General features: G+C 50.1%; 1 protein-coding gene across 5 annotated transcripts in view; it reads right to left on the bottom strand.

The window, feature by feature from the left end:
* The window catches only part of PKNOX2 (PBX/knotted 1 homeobox 2), a 254,340-nt gene that overhangs the window by 7,430 nt on the left and 229,099 nt on the right, over window positions 1-17,811 (bottom strand). For 4 of the 5 annotated variants that reach the window (XM_032868837.1, XM_032868838.1, XM_032868839.1 and 1 more), the window contains 3 exons: window positions 13,947-14,076; window positions 13,378-13,475; window positions 12,439-12,558 (listed from right to left, as the gene is read on the bottom strand). In XM_032868837.1, coding sequence (XP_032724728.1) covers window positions 12,439-12,558; window positions 13,378-13,475; window positions 13,947-14,076 — 348 coding nt within the window. The remainder of the gene's footprint in view (window positions 1-12,438; window positions 12,559-13,377; window positions 13,476-13,946; window positions 14,077-17,811) is intronic. The other variant, XM_032868842.1, reaches the window with a different exon arrangement.

Genomic DNA, 17,811 nt, shown 5'->3' with positions numbered 1-17,811 from the left:
GTCAAGTACACGGCCTCAGGAGAGGCCAAGTCCTGCACACACCCCCCCCCACCATTCACTAGCTCTGGGAGCTTGGCGATTTGTTGTTCTACGTCTCCTATCCTTAGTTTCCTTGGCCTTAAAAGGGAAATAGCAGAACAGCACGTACCTCTTGGGCTCGGGGGCTAATCTAACTAGATAATGCAGATAAAGTGTGTGTGCTTCACGAACTCCCTCTGGACAATGTAGCAAAGCCTCCCAGACACCAGAGAGCCAACTGTGCAGTCTCTAGAGAAGGGAACTGCAGCGTTTACACAGAGGGGGTGTTTTGTGATGGCCCAGCTGCCATCAGGAAGTTCCTCCGAAATGTGACCTAAACTCTGACACCTTGCTTTGTGGCCTCCTAGCTTAGGTCTCCCCTGTCTCCCCTGCCTTAAATTGAAGCTGAAGACATCTTTCAGATGAAGGGTGAGTTCCACCTGGGGAGCTGGCTCTGGAAGAAGTGTGGCCAGGGCTGGTTCCTGGATCCCCTGCTCCTTCCTTCACCCTGAGCCCACCCGAGATTATCCTCCCTCCTCCTGGTGCAGGCAGGTGACCACGAGGCTGGCCAGTCATGGAGGGATGGGGCACAGGGGCAGTGGAAGCTGGCTTTCCTTCCCCGGCCCCCATTGCACTGGCATCAATGACAGCCCTCTTCCCTTCTCACTCCCGACCAACTGTGGGCACGCACCCTGCAGCAGCCCCAACTCTGTGGGCCGGGCCTTGCTCTGGGAAGGTCAGACACCAACCCGATGGAGGCAGCTGGCATGGTGAGGAGTCCTCAAACAACCACATTTCATCACATCTGAGATGCCATCGATGTCAGGGTGCACCCTGATTTCACAGATGTAAGTGGGGGAAAAAAACAAGCCTTTCAGGGCAGAGAGAAACCCAGTAAACCACCAGAGGAACTCTTCTTTCTTATTATCATGCACCTTGTGCAGACCTTCCATTCTTTTATTGCTCCTTTTTACTCCCCTCCCCTTTACAATTGTACCTGCACAGAAAAGTCCAAAGAAAATATATAGTTTTATCTATTATCTATTAATCACAAGTGGGACCACCACCCAGGTCAAAAAATAAGATACTACCAGCACCCAAAGCCCCCTTTGTGCCCCTTCTCAATCATTACCCTCAAAGATATCCTCCCCGAAAATAACCTGTTTTTTATGGTAATTTCTTTCTTTCTTTTCTCTGTAGTTTTCCTATCTATGTTACAGCCTTAAAAAATATAGTTTATTTTTCCCTGGTGTTTGGACCCTATATAAATGGAATCCATTAGCACACAGGATTTCACTCTGAAGTACAGGTGTGAGACTAATCTACATTTTTTTGGTGTTTCTGTACCTATGTCATCTTCATTGCTGCATAGTTTTCCGTTGTAAAAAATTTACTGCCTTCCTATTTTTCACCCTCCTGCAATCTTGGAACTATTCTCCCTCCCTCTGTTTTCTATTTCAATCCATCCTTCATGCTGTAGCAAGCAAGACTGGTCCTTCCTAACCTGCCCCCAGTGCCTCATGCCCACTGGGACACTCTCCCATGAGCTGGAGCACATACTTCATAGGGTTCCATATGCTACATGGACAATTTGTTTAGCTGTCACCCTAACCAGACATGCTGCATGTTTTTGAGGAAAAGGACCCCTACCTTTCTTTCCACCCCCACCTCATCAGTGCCAAAGAAAATGCCTGGCAAGTGTTCAGTATGTATTCAAGGAATGGACGATCATAGGAACCTAAGTGGGTAACTGGTGGTTGTCACCATTTGCTGTGGGCCTGTGTGAGTGAAGATGAGTGGGACAGGGTGGGGAGCATCAGTGAGTCAACTCCCTGGGAATTCTACCTGGAATCAGGCTGCCCTACTTGCTAAAAGGGACTTTTTTGCAAGTGACTGTTCCATGCATGTTTGTGGGGAAGAGACTGGGGAACATGAACTCCAGAGCCAGGCTGTCAGGCTTTGAATACTGGTCTCTCACCCTCTTAAGACCTTGAGCTTGTTACTGGGGTTCATCTTCTGTAAAACAGGGAAAATAATTCCACCTACCCTGAGATGGTAATACGGTTTCAATGAGTTAATATCTGAAAGGTGCTTAGAACAGTGCCTGGCACTCTGTGTTTGTTCAGTAAATCAACACATAACAAATAAAGTAAATCTGCTGCATGGCACACGTGGGTCCCTCTCTGTGAAAGCCACAGGTTGTTTTTCTGACAGATGGCGAGAGCCCTCAGCAGCTCCTTCCCCGCATGGAGAGATGTGCTCCTTCTTTCAAATGGTTTTATTTCCTGGATTCTGGGACTACTCCAGCTCTGTGCGCATACGATGGGGTGTTTTCCCCTAGTCTGGGTCTTAGGCTTCTTGGGGGGATGCTGGAACTTGTAAATCTCTGCTGGCCATTTTTCAGGTAGAATCTTTGAGAGCTGCAGGCCCCTGTGGAGTGTCCTGGGGCTCAGGGCAAGCTAGTGGCCTCCCACACCCCCTGTCTTCTCAGACCAGTTCCATCCAGCCTTGCAACTGACCAGCCAATTGTCAACAAGGCCCTATCTTTGATGGAGACCACCAATCTCCCTCCTTCCCTGGGACTCCCTGGTGCTCAAGCAGTCAGTGTGGCCCACACCCTGGGACTACGCTTCCAGCACTCTCCATATGTCCTGGGGAGTTGAGGGCAGCTTCCATGGGTCTGTTCTCTCTTTTTCCCTGCAGTGAAGGGTGGGTGGGAGAAAACAGTTTCCCATCACAGGCAGGAATCCAAGATCTCCTGTTTCCCTGACACAGAAGGGAGAATGCAGCCAAGCCATGGTCAGCCTGACTTCCAGGACCCGATGTACCTTCCACCGAAGCTCTACAGGTACAGATGCCTGAGCAGCAGGGGAGAGACAACAGTCGTGGCACGACACAGAGCCACACAGTTCCCCAGGCTCCAGGGGGGAGAGGAAGGGTAGAGGAGTATTTCACGCTCATGACCCTAGGAGGGGTCCGTCTCTTTGGTCAGCAACCATCACGGGCCAGACAAGGCTATTGATAGTCAATCAGGAAAGAATTCTCACCCAGACAACTCGTCCTTCTCTTCCTACTCCATCCTAAATCCTAGACTCCCTGCCAGACCTGGCCCAGATCCCAGCCCCTCCATTAAACCCAACTTTGTGCATCAGCATCCTGTGCAAGGCTTCTTTAAGGGAAGACCTCACTCGTGCCCAGAGCCCTGGAAGTCCCCGAGGCCAGCTCTCGCACTGGGCTGGTGTCCTTGATACCAGCACTTTCGCTGATGCCCCCAAACCAGTTACAGGTGCGCAGAGACAGTGCCAGGGTGGCTCAGTGGGAGTCTGCCCGCTGGTCCCCAGCTGCAAGTGGTATGGTTGGTTTCTATCACTTTCTGGGCGTGCCGTCCTGAAGAAGGTGGGGAAGCGTGGCTCTGCGGGGCCAGTGTACCGCATGGCAGCCCTTTTGCTGATGGTTGGAAAAGTCTTTCTCCTGGACTCAAATCTTCTCCTTACTCAACCAGCCAGAGAGCCTAGACTGCCCTTCACACAGAAGTCGACAGCAGTGTCTCTTACTTCATAACAAGAGTTCCAACCACTTACTGGATGCCTACAGTTTCTGGCTAACTTTGATTTTTTTTTTTTTTAAAGATTTTATTTGTTTATCTGACACACAGAGAGAGATCACAAGCAGGCAGAGAGGCAGGCAGAGAGAGAGGAGGAAGCAGGCTCCCTGCCGAGCAGAGAGCCCGACACGGGACTTGATCCCAGGACCCCAAGACCATGACCCAAGCTGAAGGCAGAGGCTTAACCCACTGAGCCACCCAGGTGCCCTTGGCTAACTTTGAATACTTAACAATATTCACGGAGTACTCTGTCAAAATACCTCACTGAATTTTCCAGGCACCTATGAAACAAGCATCATTATTCACATTTTACATATGAGAAAACCGAGCCCAGAAGGGTTAAGGAACTGGCTCCACTCACTCCAAGCAGTGAGTGGCAGAGCCAAGACTCACACTCCCTGTATCTTTAACCACGTCTGCTCCACCTCTGGGCTAGACCATCTGTCAGGCACTGTGCTTTTTAACGTATTATTGATCATCTTTGCCATAGGTGGATACCATTATCTCTACTTTATGAAGAGGAAATTAACATCAGAGATGCCAGTTGACCGGTTCAAGGTCATACAGCAAGTAAAAAAAAAATGGAGCTGGGATTAGTCTCAGGTCTGTCTGCCTCCAAAACCCTTGTTCCTTATACTATACCATGCTGGCCCTAGAGAAACAAATCTTTTCTACGGACCGAACATCCCCAGTCCCCTTAACCATTCATCATATGACCTGTTTCCCATTAAGAGTCATTTGAACAGACATTTCCCTACTCTGACTGCTCTTCTCTGGACATGACTTCTCAAAGCACCTTTTAAAATGCAATGTTCAGTCCCAGACACGCTAGTCTGGATGTGTCTGACCAGCACAGGTACGCAAACTTCTCTCACCTGTACTACTTCCTCCCTTCTTGGACCCCTTGAGTGTGTATGCCCCTGCTAATACTTGATTATAACATGGGTTGACCACTCCTGGTTTACATGTGTAATTTATTTCCCCAGTTAAATTATCAGTCCCTCGAGTGCTGGAATCATGTCTTATACCCACGACTTAGGTGTTAGTGGACAGATACAGTATTTGGGACTTAGATCCTATTTTCCCATAGAAACAAGTTATTTCTTTAATAGCTAGCTCTCCAGGCTAGCCCCCCAAAACTGATTTAGTTAAAGATCTATGTTTTGGTGGAAAGGAGATTATAGGACTCAGGGATAAAAAACCGATCTCCCTCTAATTTCAGGGGGGTGGTCTACCGTCCTCTTGCCTTTTCCTGGGCCCTGCTGCCACTTCTCAGCACTTCTTCTCAGAGCCCCAGGGCCATCATGTGACCCTGCAGTCAGCTTTCTGAATTTGAGGCCTCCGACTGCTAGGACTTTAGGGTCAAATCTCTTAAACTATATTCGTGATGATGTAGATAAAACTTTCATCAGAGTCTTAAAGGTCAGGGGCCTTGAAGAGGGGAAGAACAATTGCTAGAAACCTTTCCCCTGGCGCCCCATTCTGGTTTCCCTCTTCAAAATACTGTGTTAAGAAATATTCTAATCTTCATTTTCTACTGCTAACAAGCACTGGCACTCTTCCCATGAAGCTGATCTTAGCTGAGTGGGAGTAAAAAAGTAAGCTTTGGAACTAATTCATACTAAGCTGTGAATGAAAGATGGCATCTCGGCCTTTCCATTGGCGTCTGTTTTTGACAGGGATTGGATACTTTGAAGGGGATCTCTGATGAGTGGAATTTCAGATAGTGTGACAAAGTTGAAGGAAAAAGTAGCAGGCAAGATATTCTGGAACAAAAATTGTCTAAGTCTCTCTGAGCTATTTTTTTGCTTTTCAAGTTTTCTTACTTTTCACCACAGATTCCCTAGAAGTGTCAAGATTTCTCTCAGCTTTTCCTGAGACAGGGTGGATTAGGGGGACTCCCGGAGTGAGACGGGAGGCATTTGCAACAGCAGCTGTGTTTGGATCAGGACAAAGTACTTTCACGCTCATCTCATTCCATCCTCACAACAGTGGTGTGGACTGGATATCGTGATTCCCATTTTAGAGCAGAGGAGACTGAGATCTAATGAGACCCAGCAACGTGCCCTGGTCCCCTGGCTAGGTAAGAAGGTGTGCAACGCTCAAATCCAGGGCCTGCCTCCCTGTACCACGCCCCTTCCATAGAGCGCACACTGTAAGAGACATCATTTCTAAGCCAGTTGGAGATGGATCCCATAAGCGCGTCTCTGACAGGGATCGATGTGTACGTCTTTGGGGCTTAGTAGAATCCCAGGCACAGGGAAGGTGGCAAGCGGGACGCACAGAGAGTGTTTGTTGAGTCACTGAAGATTTACACCAAGGCACAGAGGCAACCGGCTGGATTTCACGTCCACACACCCTCCTTGGCCGGGAGCCCACAGGCAGGGCACACGCTGTACCCGGGTGTGTGGCAGCCTGTGTCCCCCAGCGGGGAGGAGCCTAGCATGTGAGGCTCCAGTGCCGTGGGTGAGAAGAGCTGGAAATCTGACAAATATGCGCTCAGATCTGGACAGGCTCAGATCAGGTGCAGTGCAGGAATGTTCATAGGAGGGTTACTCAGAAGCCAAAAAGTAGAAAACAACCCAAACACTCCCCAGCTGATGAGTGGATAAACCAAGGGTGGTCTGTCCATGCAGTGGGATCCTGTTCTGCCACGAAGCAGAAGGAAGTACCGATGTATGTTATGACACGATGAATCTTGGAAGCCTGATATAGAGTGAGAGAGAGAAGCCACTCACAGAGAACCACATATAATAAAATTCCATTCCTGTGAAAGATCTGAAATCGGCAAATCTGATGAGACCCGAAGTCGATTACTGGTTTCTAGGGGCAGGGCAGTGATAACTAATGGGTAACGGAATTTCTTTCAGTGCTGAAAATATTCTGAAATTCAATGCTGGGGATGGCTGCATATGGCTAAAGATACGGAAAACCTTCTGACTTGAGTTACAAAGGGTGAATGGAGGTATGTGAATTCTAGTTCAATTAAAAAAAGTCAATAGAGGGAAGGCCCCTGGTGCATTTTGGGCACTTGGCTTCTGTGACAGCCTCAGAGTTCATATGAGGGCCTTGGAAGCAGGCCCTCAGCTGCACGTGGCCGGGTGGGAGAGCAGCCGCCTCACACACAGGGTGGGGTGGGGTGGCATTGAGCAGGGCCCAACGGTGACGCTGGCTGGGTGCCACCCCAGGACTGCGGATGTGAGCGTTGGAGAAGGGAGAGGGAACGAAGGGATGGTGAGGCTGCCTCAGTGAATCTGAAAACTAGGGTGGCATGTAGCTCTCTTGCCCCCCTCCCAGGACAGGGCTCTGTGTCTCCATGGACAACCTCCACTGACAGCATCCGCTGAGAGACAGGGGTCCCCTTTGCTTCACCTAGACTTTATGTGGGAGCCGAGAGATGCTCTGGTTTCTTGGGTCAATGTGGAGGGACTATAGCCTCGTGGGTGAGGAACTAGAGCCTCGAGGAGCCACAGACTTGGGTTTGAATCCCATGAGATGTTGGGGAACATGTTCCCTTCTTTGAGTCTAGTTTTGTTACTGGCAAAATGAGGATAGTAGGGCCCCGGGTGACTCAGTCTGTTAAGCGTCTGCCTTTGGCTCAGGTTATGATCCCAGGGTTCTGGGATCGAGTCCCACCCACACCGGGCTCCCTGCTCAGCGGGGAATCTGCTTCTCCCTCTACCCTCCCCCCTTGCTCGCGATCTCTCTCTTTCTCAAATAAACAAATATACCAGCCCCTGCGCTGGCTGGGTGGATTACATGAGATGAGGCCCCAAGATGCTCAGTGCGAATCGGGCCCGCCACGGTGGCTGATGAAGGCGTGGCTCCTTCAGTGTGTGGCTGGGCCTGCTGGGGCTTGGTTTCCTCTCTGGGATCTCCCCACATGCAGAGAATATTCTGTAATGTTGCTCCTGTGCTTTGGTGACAGTGGCACAGAGGACAGCCCTCTTCTGGGTGGAAATGAGCAGAATAACCGGGCCAGGGTGAGGGGCACTAGGGTCTGTAGCAGAGGGGCTGGGGGCAGAAGCTGGGCAGGAAGAGCAGCCCTCTCCTTCCATCCTCCGTGGACAGGACCCTCTGCTGGAGTTCCCCCCCAGCCTGCGTTTGCTGTGGAGTGACTGCTTCCAGCAGGAGATTGGCCTCTTTCAGCCAAAAGACAACAGCAAGAAAATATCATGGGATTCTTCAGGGACCCCATAGCAAGCAGCTAATGGATGAAACCTTCCTAACCTCGCTGTAGCCTAACAACAAAAAGGCTCTGGGGTTTAAGTCCCATCTCAGGAGCATTTTGTCATCAGAATCCATGTCTGTAGCTGCTAATGCCACACAGCAGTGGAAATGACAAGAAGCCTCAGACACAGGACGAAAGGAATCAAAGAACACTAACTGGTCCCTGAGGGAAAGAAGACAACAGGAACAACTAGTATTCAATACAAAAGTTTGAATGAACAATCTCTACCAGCTGAGACTGTAGATTTACAATGCTTTCTGTTTCTTCTACAAACCATGGAAACTGCCATTCACATCGTCCCAGACGCTCGAGATAGGCAACCGTGCAGAATGGTCCTTACACCATTTATCTGCTTATCAGGAAGTCGGCAGGGTTTGTATCCAGACTGGTTTACACCAGTTACATGTGTCAGTGTAATGATGTAATTTAACTATTCTGTAAACCAATAAAATGTAAGTGCCACAAAAAAGTTATTCTTGCTAAGAAAACGAAGTGGAATGCTTTGGAAAGATTTGAGACTCTGACCTCCTTAAAAATGCCACGCAGTGAGGATCAACTGGGACAAATGTAAGTGGCTGGAATACATAACAAAAATCTAGAAAGATCCCACAGCCAGATTATTTCCCAGACTTGAAATTTCTTATCCTATGTTAAATAAAGATGGAATTTATAGATGTTCTATTATAGGAGAGGTTTGTGCAAGTAAAAGGACAACCTCTCATCAGAAAAAGATCTTGGCCCTGTATCAAGACATTAGCGAATCAATATATATGTGTACCTTCTAAATTAAAATAAAATCTATCTTTATAAGGGCTTTTTCTTTCTTCAACCAACTTTTCCAATTGGCCAATCAACACGTGGGTTCTCCCCAGTGCACTGGATTGGACAGGAGACCATCCACTGGATAGTGAAATCTGTCCTTTTTCAAACATTTTCTACCCTTTCTCCCTAAAACTGAACAGCTACTTTATGGCCATACGTCATTACTGCAGAGTTAGAGTTCTCAAGCGCTGTAGTCTCAGAGCTGTTCCTCAAAGACACAGTGAAAGCAAGGTAGGAGAGGGGGACCTCGCGTAATCAAATATGTTTGGGGAAAGCTTCCAACCATGCCCCCTCTTGCGAATTCACGATGCCCCTAGTACACTAAGAGTCAAGAACTGAGCTGAACTTTGTATAACTCAGATTTTCCCAAGCTCTTTCACCCCATCTTTTTTTTTTTTTTTAAAGATTTTATTTATTTATTTGACAGAGATCACAAGTAGGCAGAGAGGCAGGCAGAGAGAGAGGAGGAAGCAGGCTCCCTGCTGAGCAGAGATCCCGATGTGGGGCTCGATCCCAGGACCCTGGGATCATGACCTGAGCTGAAGGCAGAGGCTTTAACTCACTGAGCCACCCAGGTGCCCCTCTTTCACCCCATCTTGACAGCAACACCTATAACATCCTATAAAGGTACACACTTTGGGAATCAAATCTTTAGGGCCCCCATAAGAGGTATAACGTATGAACCCTATTCTGGAGCACTTTACAGTTGAGTCAGAGCTATGAGACACGTACATTTGACACAGACATATATACGCAGATCAGGTAAGCAACAGTATCCGTCAGTATGTTTTTAGAATGAAATAATGGTAAAAATCAGTAGTTGTTACTGATCAGAACAACAGGTAGGGCATCCTTCTCTAATCTCCACAACCTGTGTGCCTGATTCTCAAAAACTTGCTCTTAGTCCACGGTTCTAGACAGTTCAAAGAGACAGTTCGTATTTCTTACACGTGCCTGTGTACCAGGCTTCGCTCTTCATACATTTTCTCTCATTTAATTTTTACAAGCGTGGGAAACGGGTATTATCTTTTTTCAAAGAAATCGACTCAGAGAGATTGTGCAGCTGGTGGCGGGGCCTCAATTTGTAACCCTGTCCGTCTGGCTCTGAAGCCTAGCTTCTTTTCGCTGTGCCCTTGTTAACCCAGTCTTCAGAGCCTCTCCTGAGCTGGGGCTTGGGGGCCTGTGCGCCCACTGGGATCTGGGTAGCCAGACTGATCCACGGCCCAGGCTAGGCCTGCAGAGGATAGCTGTGCCAGGCTGTGTCCCTAGAGCCTGGACTTCTCCACAGACCCTTCCTTCCCCAGTCCACAAGTTCTGAGTTGTGACTTTTTTTTAAAGGCCTGGGGGTCACTCCCTTGTCCTCTCCTGATGGCCGCTGTGAGGAAGGCATTAAGTGGGGGAGAACTTTGCCAATGTTAAGTGCTTTATTAATAGTATCCACACTGAGTACACTCTGAGCTGGAGAGGGTCCAGGCCTGGGAGAGTGTGAGCAGAAAGTCTTACTTGTGCTTTTCAGCAAGCCCTTGCCATGGTTCCTGGTCCCTTTTGTAGAGCTGATCTGGATCCTTCCTCCTCTGCTTTGTGCTCAGTGACTCCCCCCCGCCCCTCTTCTCCACCTCTACCTTCCTCTGCCATCCAGAGGACAGTGGCCATGAGTGGAAAGAAATGACCCTAAGCTATAGAGGGACGCTCAGCCGGAAGGGGGCAAGAGGGGAGCCTGTGAACTTTGAAGTCCAAGGTTAGAGGGGAGCCACAGTTAGGAGGGGCTAATAAGATGACCCTCCAGTCTCAGGCTCAGACTTACATCAGGGGGGAGATGCAAATAGGGAGAGGCAGGTAGCTGAGGCAGGAGCCCCGGCTTGGGTGATGGGGGTCCGTTCTGGGTGCTGGCCTGAGCGACTGGGCTAGTGTGTAGGGGAATTGGTCAGGCAGCCTCCTCTCCCTCCTAGCCTTTTCTCTCCCTCAGAAGTGAGGTTGGAGGTGTGTTCACATTAGTCAAAAATGCATGGGGTGGGGGAGGTGGGGCAGGAAGGACGGGGCACCAACATTTATTAAGCACCTCAATGTGCAATTACTGAATTGCTTCCTGGTTTTCTTCCCAAGACATGAGTGTGTCCAGGTTTCAGAGTCAGAGGTAAAGTCTAGATTGGAGCTCCGGTTTGGCCTCCTGAGGACCCCGTGAACTTTCTAGCACACCTAGGGTCACACATCAGCCTAGGGTCACACATCACTGCGCTGCGGTGTGTGCAGCCAGCTCTGGACCTATGGTGGGGGGCTGGGGGTAAGGGGGACATGGGGAGCAGAGGAGCAGCTGCCGCCATCTTGGGTGTGATGCACCAGTGCATGAGAAAGATCCTTCCTCAGGGAGTCCCTCTTCCCATGTAGCACAGACGCCGGGCTTGCAGGCCCACTGCGGCTCTCTGACAGTGTGGAAAACCACAACAGGCAGGAGGCCTGGCCATTCCTGCCCCCATCGTCAGCCACTGAGTCAGAGCTGCTCTCAAGAGGCCTGAGGATGGTGCTGGCCCTGGCTCCCGGGCTTCATCACTAGGCTCTGACCTCTTCCCCTCACCTTGACCCTTGGCCTTCCAGCCCCCTCTCTCAAAATTAGGTTCCTCCTTGTTCTCTAGGTGGTACTCTCAAAATGGCTTCCTCAGCAAAGCCCTGGGGTGGCCCCAACACCCTAGAGCTGGGGGGATGGACATGTGGGGGGAGAGGCAGAGCCCCAGCCCCACATCGGTCACCACAGAACAGTTCTTACTGTTCACTGGGTGTGTGGGCCTAGGCTTCTGGGCCGGAGTCCCTAAGATGCCCGTATTGGAGAAACACAGCCCAGGCTCAGGCTCCATGGTGTCTGGAGCTTCAAATAAAGAGCTATTGATTGACCAAATGATTAATTTCCATGACCCGTTTGAATTCTCTCCCCTCTGAAGAAAGAGTTTCCCTCATGCCTGGTTCTACCTCAAGGCCAAGACAGTCTCTTGGTGTTTGTTTTTTATCTAACTTGGTACCTCCATGCCACCCCAAGACCTCAAAACAGACTTCTTCAAGCCTGCTGGTGCTTCCAGAATCTACCTCCTCACCCTGGGCACACAGAGGTGTCAGTGCATGTGCTTAAACCCAAGGCTCTGTCGCCCTTTCACAGAAGTGGCCAAAGAGGCTCATGAAGGCAGTCAGTTGTTCTGCACCAGAGCTGAGCTGGTTGTGTGAGGAAGGAGATTTCTCCCTGGGCTGCTCCTCTAGACCTGACGGTTGCAGCCACCACCCTCCAGCATGGTGCCCCATCTGGCCACTCTGATCAGAGGGACAGGGAAAAGGGGACACACATCCACTGCTACCCTCATGGTGAGGACTCCAGGGAACAGAAGAGCCTGGGCTGAGGATCCACATTTTCTTCCCCAGGAGAAGGGCAGGAGAGCACGTGGCTCCCTGTAGCAAGTGCAGTCCTGGCCCCCAGAATCTCACCCCATCTGTGAAACCCTTGCCCAGTCCTTAGCTCTCTTCAGAACATGTCTGTTCTCATTCCCTCACTTTATGTCACCTTCTTTGTGGCAGCAGCAAGCACCAGAGAGAGCCTCCCAGCTTGAGGTCCCACTAAAGCCTCTCCTCTCTGCCTTGGCCTCTGGAAGATGAGATCCCTACCAGCGAGCCTCTCTCTGGGCCCATGCCCTCTGTAGATCAGGGAAGGACAGCAGAGTCCAGAACCTGGGGGGTTATTAGTACCCTGTGCTTCACTCCACACCCCCAATCCACGCACACTCACCATGAGATGCTGGAAGAGCCAAGAACGCATTATATTGGTGGCATGCTTGGGCAAGACTCCTCGTTTGTTCTTGGACTTCTTATCCTCATTGTCCAGGAGGGAGGTGAGGTCAAGGTTAACCTTCAGGGCACGTGGAGAAAAAATCAGCATCAGCAGCCTGGCGGGCCAGCAGCTAGGGACCTGTTGCCATAGTGACGGCAGGCTCTCGCTGCCAACCCCCTTTCCCAACTCATTCTCAGGGCCCTGGGGAGGTCACCTTTCCTTTCACTCTGCACCAGCCCCTCAGAGAATGGGAGACAGGGAGAAGAAGGAGGAGGAAGAGGGGTAGGGAGAAGGGGATGAGAGAGGACACAGAGGAAACAGGGACATGCAGAAGGTAGAGGAGAGACAAATTTGCCAGAAACCATCCACTAGTTATTAGCATTTCTAGGTTAGTTTACTGTTTGCAAAGCACCTTCCTCCCCATTACTGTGATTAGCACTCATAGCAGTCCTGGAAGATGGCAGGGCTCTGTGCAAGTGGTGTTCATCCCCTCTCTGTGGGTAAGAACTCTGAGGCCCAGACAGGTCAGGTAACTTATCCAAGATGACAGAATTAATGTCACATCTCGGGCCTGACTTCAGATCTTCTTCCTCCCCCTACCTGTGTGTGCACTCTATCCCACTGAGCTATGGAGTGGCTCGGGCTAGAAACCAGGGATAGGAGGTGCAGGATCCTTTGATGTAACCCCGAGGGGGAGGGAAATCCCAGGAGTTGATAAAGCCTTTCCAACAACCAGCTTCCCATCTGGAAACTGAGCATAATGACACCTCTTAAAGGAATAACGTGATTACGTAAATCACTTGTGTAAAGGGCCTAGCAGGGAGCAAAGAGTTATGATTGTTCCCCTCCCCCCCACAACCAGTGCACATGAGCACACACCTGTGCACGCACACTCACCTGTGTGTTCTGGATCTGGATGGCTCCCTGGGGGATTGCTTGGGTGACCACCTGACCCTGGGAGGTTACCATGGTAACTGGCTGGTATAAGGCTCCACCTGAGGAGACAACCAGTTTTTGGGTCCCCTGCCACGAGGGTGGGTAGGAGTGAGGGCAAGATGGATTTCCAACTCACTTGGCATTCCCACGTAAAGACCTTCAATTCTGGAGGCTCTCAAGCCCCTGTTGGGGAAGGGTGAGGTAGGGTGGGAACGGGGTCCAGAGAACAGAGCCTCTGGTGGGAAGTGTTTGGGGGCAGGGCCAACAGCTTTACTTGGTCTTTGAGGGGCTCATGAGACTTTGACCCAAATTTGTTCCAAAATATCACAATTAGGTCTTGGTGCTAGTCATCTATAAACTTACAGAATGCTGTGGTCAAGAAATTGAGCTGGAATCCCCTTCTTGGGAGGGGGCACCCCTCCCATTTCCTAAGATTGTTTGTATGGTACCCTGCCCCCCACCCCCTGGAATCCCCTTGGAGCCACCCCTTCTCCCTCCCAGGAGTGTTCCCCACAATCCCTTGCACCGACCTGACACCACTTGTGAGTTGACGGTTGTCATGGCGATGTTGCCCTGCTGGAGCGCTGAGGCTGGGACCACAATCCCCTGGGGGTTATTGGAGACTCCAGACATGGAATTGGGGGAATTCTGCAGGAGGTCCTGGCAGTAAGGGAGGCGTGGTTTGTGACAATGTCACTCAATGCCTAGAAGCCACAGCCCCAAATTCCTCCTCTCCCTTTCTCTCTTCCTGTCTTCCCTCCTCCCTTTTTCCTGCTCCTTCCAGGGCCCAAATCTGAAAGGCAATTCTCAGGCTCTCTAGAAGCAGTGAATAAAAAGGCTCAATATTGAAAACCAACCAATCTACCAACCAACTTACTAAACAACCAACCAGCCAGCCAACCAACCTACAATGTTTATCCACTTAGCTATTCTGTTTTTCTGAAGCCTGAGACACAAATCATCTCATAAATCAGTGGTCCCTACTTTGGCTTCACTTTGGAATTTCTCATACTGATGCCCGAGTTCTAAACCCAGAGGCTGTGATTCAATTGGTTGGGGGTGTGTCCGGGGCTTTGGTGTTTTATGAGCTCCCTAAGTGGTTCTAACATGTGGCCCAGGCTGAGAACCAGGCTTTATCTGCCTAGCACCTCTTCACCCTTCACACTGAACTGTCTCCAGACACCTTCCCAGACACCCTCCCCCCCCGAGAAACTTACCTCCTCATGTACCTATATCACATTATTTATTATACCCAGCTCCAAGGACAAATGGCTTCCAACATTTTATCTTTGAATCCTGAGCACCTAACTCAGGTGCCTGACACACAGCGGACACTAAAATAGTTGTTCAATAAGAATAATATAGAACCAGCCGCCCTCGCCTCTTTACAACCTGCTTCAGGACATGTCATAGGAGCCTCGACCTCAAGCCACCCTTCAGCACATTTCATCAATTCCTTCCTCTTCCCCAGGCTGCCAGCCCAGAATCCCACTGCAGACAGAGGCCCCCTTTTGCCCCACGCTGTCAACCTGCCAGGCCCCATTTTTGCCAGGAAACAGTCCTTGCTGTTTGTTTCTGCAGCCGCCAAAGCAGATAAGAAGAACATTTATTCTTGGCACTCTGGTTGCCTCGTCATTGCCGTGTCACAGCTGGGCCAGGAAGGGCTTGGACTTGATGCTAAGGGACTCGGCATGCCATGCTCGAGGGGAGGGCGCTTGGCCACAGCCTCCAGGAAGCAGCAATAAACCCTCCCTGCCTGGGGGCTGGGTGCTTGCTGGATGGGGAGAATTTGTGGTGTGTGAGAGGAGGTTGGGGTCTCCAGGTTTGCTTTGGAGAAAGCAAGAAAGGTGGCCAGTGAGGTGCCTGGAAGGAGTGGTGGGAGACCTGCCTGGGTCTCTGGGCTCCTCTGACCACAGTGCTTCATCTGAAAATGGCTTGAACCACATAACCCGTCTAAAGACCATCAAGGGCTTGACACTGTCACGCTCACAGCTTGGAGTCCTAGTGCATGCGCTGTAAGAATTTAGACAAGTAAACAGTCAAGAAAATAGACTACCACTGGGGGAAAAGAAGGCCCCAAGCTTCCTAACTTTCATTTTAGGACTGGGGGAGAAGCTTGGGCTTTCAGCCTCCAGGGAAGGTGTAGAGTTTCTTGGAGCCAACTCTTGGTCTTCCCACTCAACCGGTTCAAGTCTAATACTGAGGCCCACCTTCCGAAACCTGAAAACTGGAAGAGCCCTTAAATGCTACATATTCCAACTCTCTGAGCACAAATAAGGAACTGAGGCTTCTTAGAAACCCAAGTGACTCGCCCAAGACCTCCAGCCAGTTCACAGCAATGGGACTAGAACACAGCCCTCCTTCAACCACAAACACTGAATACCCACCCTGTGCCAAGAACTGGGCTACAAGGTGCTCCTGGAACCACAGGGGCTCAGTACATAGTTACTGGAGGCAAGGTGAACAGGTGAAACACTCAAACCCCAGAAGTACAGAGGCAGCATGGGCATGAGAGCAAAGACCATGGATTTGGGAATCAGCAAATCCCAGCCCTTCTGGGAGCATCAGTCTCATTTATAAAATGTGTCTGGTTCAGCGCTGACATCCAGGAGCCCTCAAAGCCTGTTTTCAGCTCTGTCTCCATCTAAGGTTGATTCTGCCCTCATCCCAATACCCTTGCCAACCATTCTCACAGGATGTAAACCAATGCTGATGTTATTTGAAGCTGAAGCAAAGCTAGAGGGTAAATGTAACAGAAGAGGGTGTTGTCCCTCTGTGCCTTTCACCCTAAAACTAATGGAAATGACTTTTCAATTCTCTCTCTCGTCTGGAAACTTCATCCCATGGTGCTCCTCATCGGGGAGAGGCATTTGGGAATTTCCAACATAAAAAGTTGCCCCAGACTTTTTTCCCCCGAAAAAAGGTATCCAGCAAGGTTAGGAAAACACAAGGGAAATCAGTAAAATAAATACAAGATGTGTGCCTTGGGATTCAACTAACACACATTTTTGCTAGCCAGAGGCAGAAGGGTGAGCTATCCCCTGGATACTTCATCTACTTATTCAGACTCTGGCTGGTTCCCTGCCCTGTGGTCTTACAGACCTTACATGCCAGGTTCTGGGTTTGGGTAGCTAAAGGCAATTTATGCATTAGATCAGATTCTTCCCTTTTCTACTGTCTCCTTCCACTTGGGGGTCGTTGGTTGGGACATGCCGAGAGGCAGCCAAGTTCTATCAGCAAAGGAATGGAGAAGAGACGTTCATGGGCAGAGACCACAGGAAGGGCCAGGGCTGGCTCCATCTTAGCTGGGGAAAAAAGAGGAAGAAAAATCTGGGCCTCTCCAAGGTCTGGGGAAATAATATCCAACCCCTACATTTGTAAATATGACCTATTTCACAGACCGGCCTGAGCCCTGTCGTGTTTTCAAAGACAAAGAGTTTCAGGGTCATGGAACCAGACCCTCTGCAATCTGTATTTGTAAAAACCGCCCTCGGCTGGTCCCAAAGATCAACGGTTCTGAAACTACCTATGTATTACACATGTTGAATATTCACATTCTTTTATCACGCTATTTCATTTTAATGAAATACTCCCACATTATTGGGAAAGATGATTCTATTTGCCTGCAGAGCAACTGAGGCCCTGAGAACTGAAGTGGCTTCCTAGAGTCACACAGATGTGCCTCAAACCCAGGTTCTTTGGCTCTGAGTACAGCACTGATGCTCGATTGGAGAGATGTGCTTTGGAGTCAGATACCCAGGCTCGACCTAAGCAGGGTGCCTGGCACACGTCAGCACCCAATAAGTCACTTTCCACTTCCTTTGGCTAAAGCCACTCAGCGAGGGAGCTGAGCTTGGCACAGCCAGGATTTCAAACCTGTTCTAGAAGGTCCCAGAGCTGCTTGGGTTCTTCACTTCGCAGCAGTGGAGTCTTGAGCCGGGGCTGCGTACTGAGCCGTGGGGGTCAGTCCTCGCTTTGTGCCCCCTTCATTCCTGCCTCCTTGCCCAAGACATTCCTGGGCCCTGGCCAAGCCCCAGAAGTGGGAGCTGCGCCTCTGCCTTGGACGAGCTCTGTGACCTGACTGTAGCCATTCCAGGGGGAGCCCTGGGTCTGGCTCTCTGGAGCCTTTGCCTCTGTGGAGATGACGGGGCTCTGAATCTCTGGGAAGAGTCTAGGTCTTCCATACTGTGGCAGCAACGGAAGCCCCTTAGAAAGAAAATGTTGGCTAAGCACACATTATTGTTATCTTCTTGGCAGCTTCCTCTTGGGGCTCATCAGACTCCCAAGCAGGTGGATGATGCTCTGTCTGGACCCAAATAGGGCTGTTTCCTTCTAGTCTCCTTAGCGCCCATAAAGACGTGAGAAGCACGTGTTATACAGTTTTAGGGACATTCT

Source organism: Lontra canadensis, unplaced genomic scaffold (assembly GCF_010015895.1).
Source record: "Lontra canadensis isolate GAN:19392208 unplaced genomic scaffold, GSC_riverotter_1.0 scaffold36, whole genome shotgun sequence".
Taxonomy (NCBI): domain Eukaryota; kingdom Metazoa; phylum Chordata; class Mammalia; order Carnivora; family Mustelidae; genus Lontra; species Lontra canadensis.
Note: the sequence above shows the minus strand (reverse complement) of the source record. Positions and strands in the feature narration are given on the sequence as shown.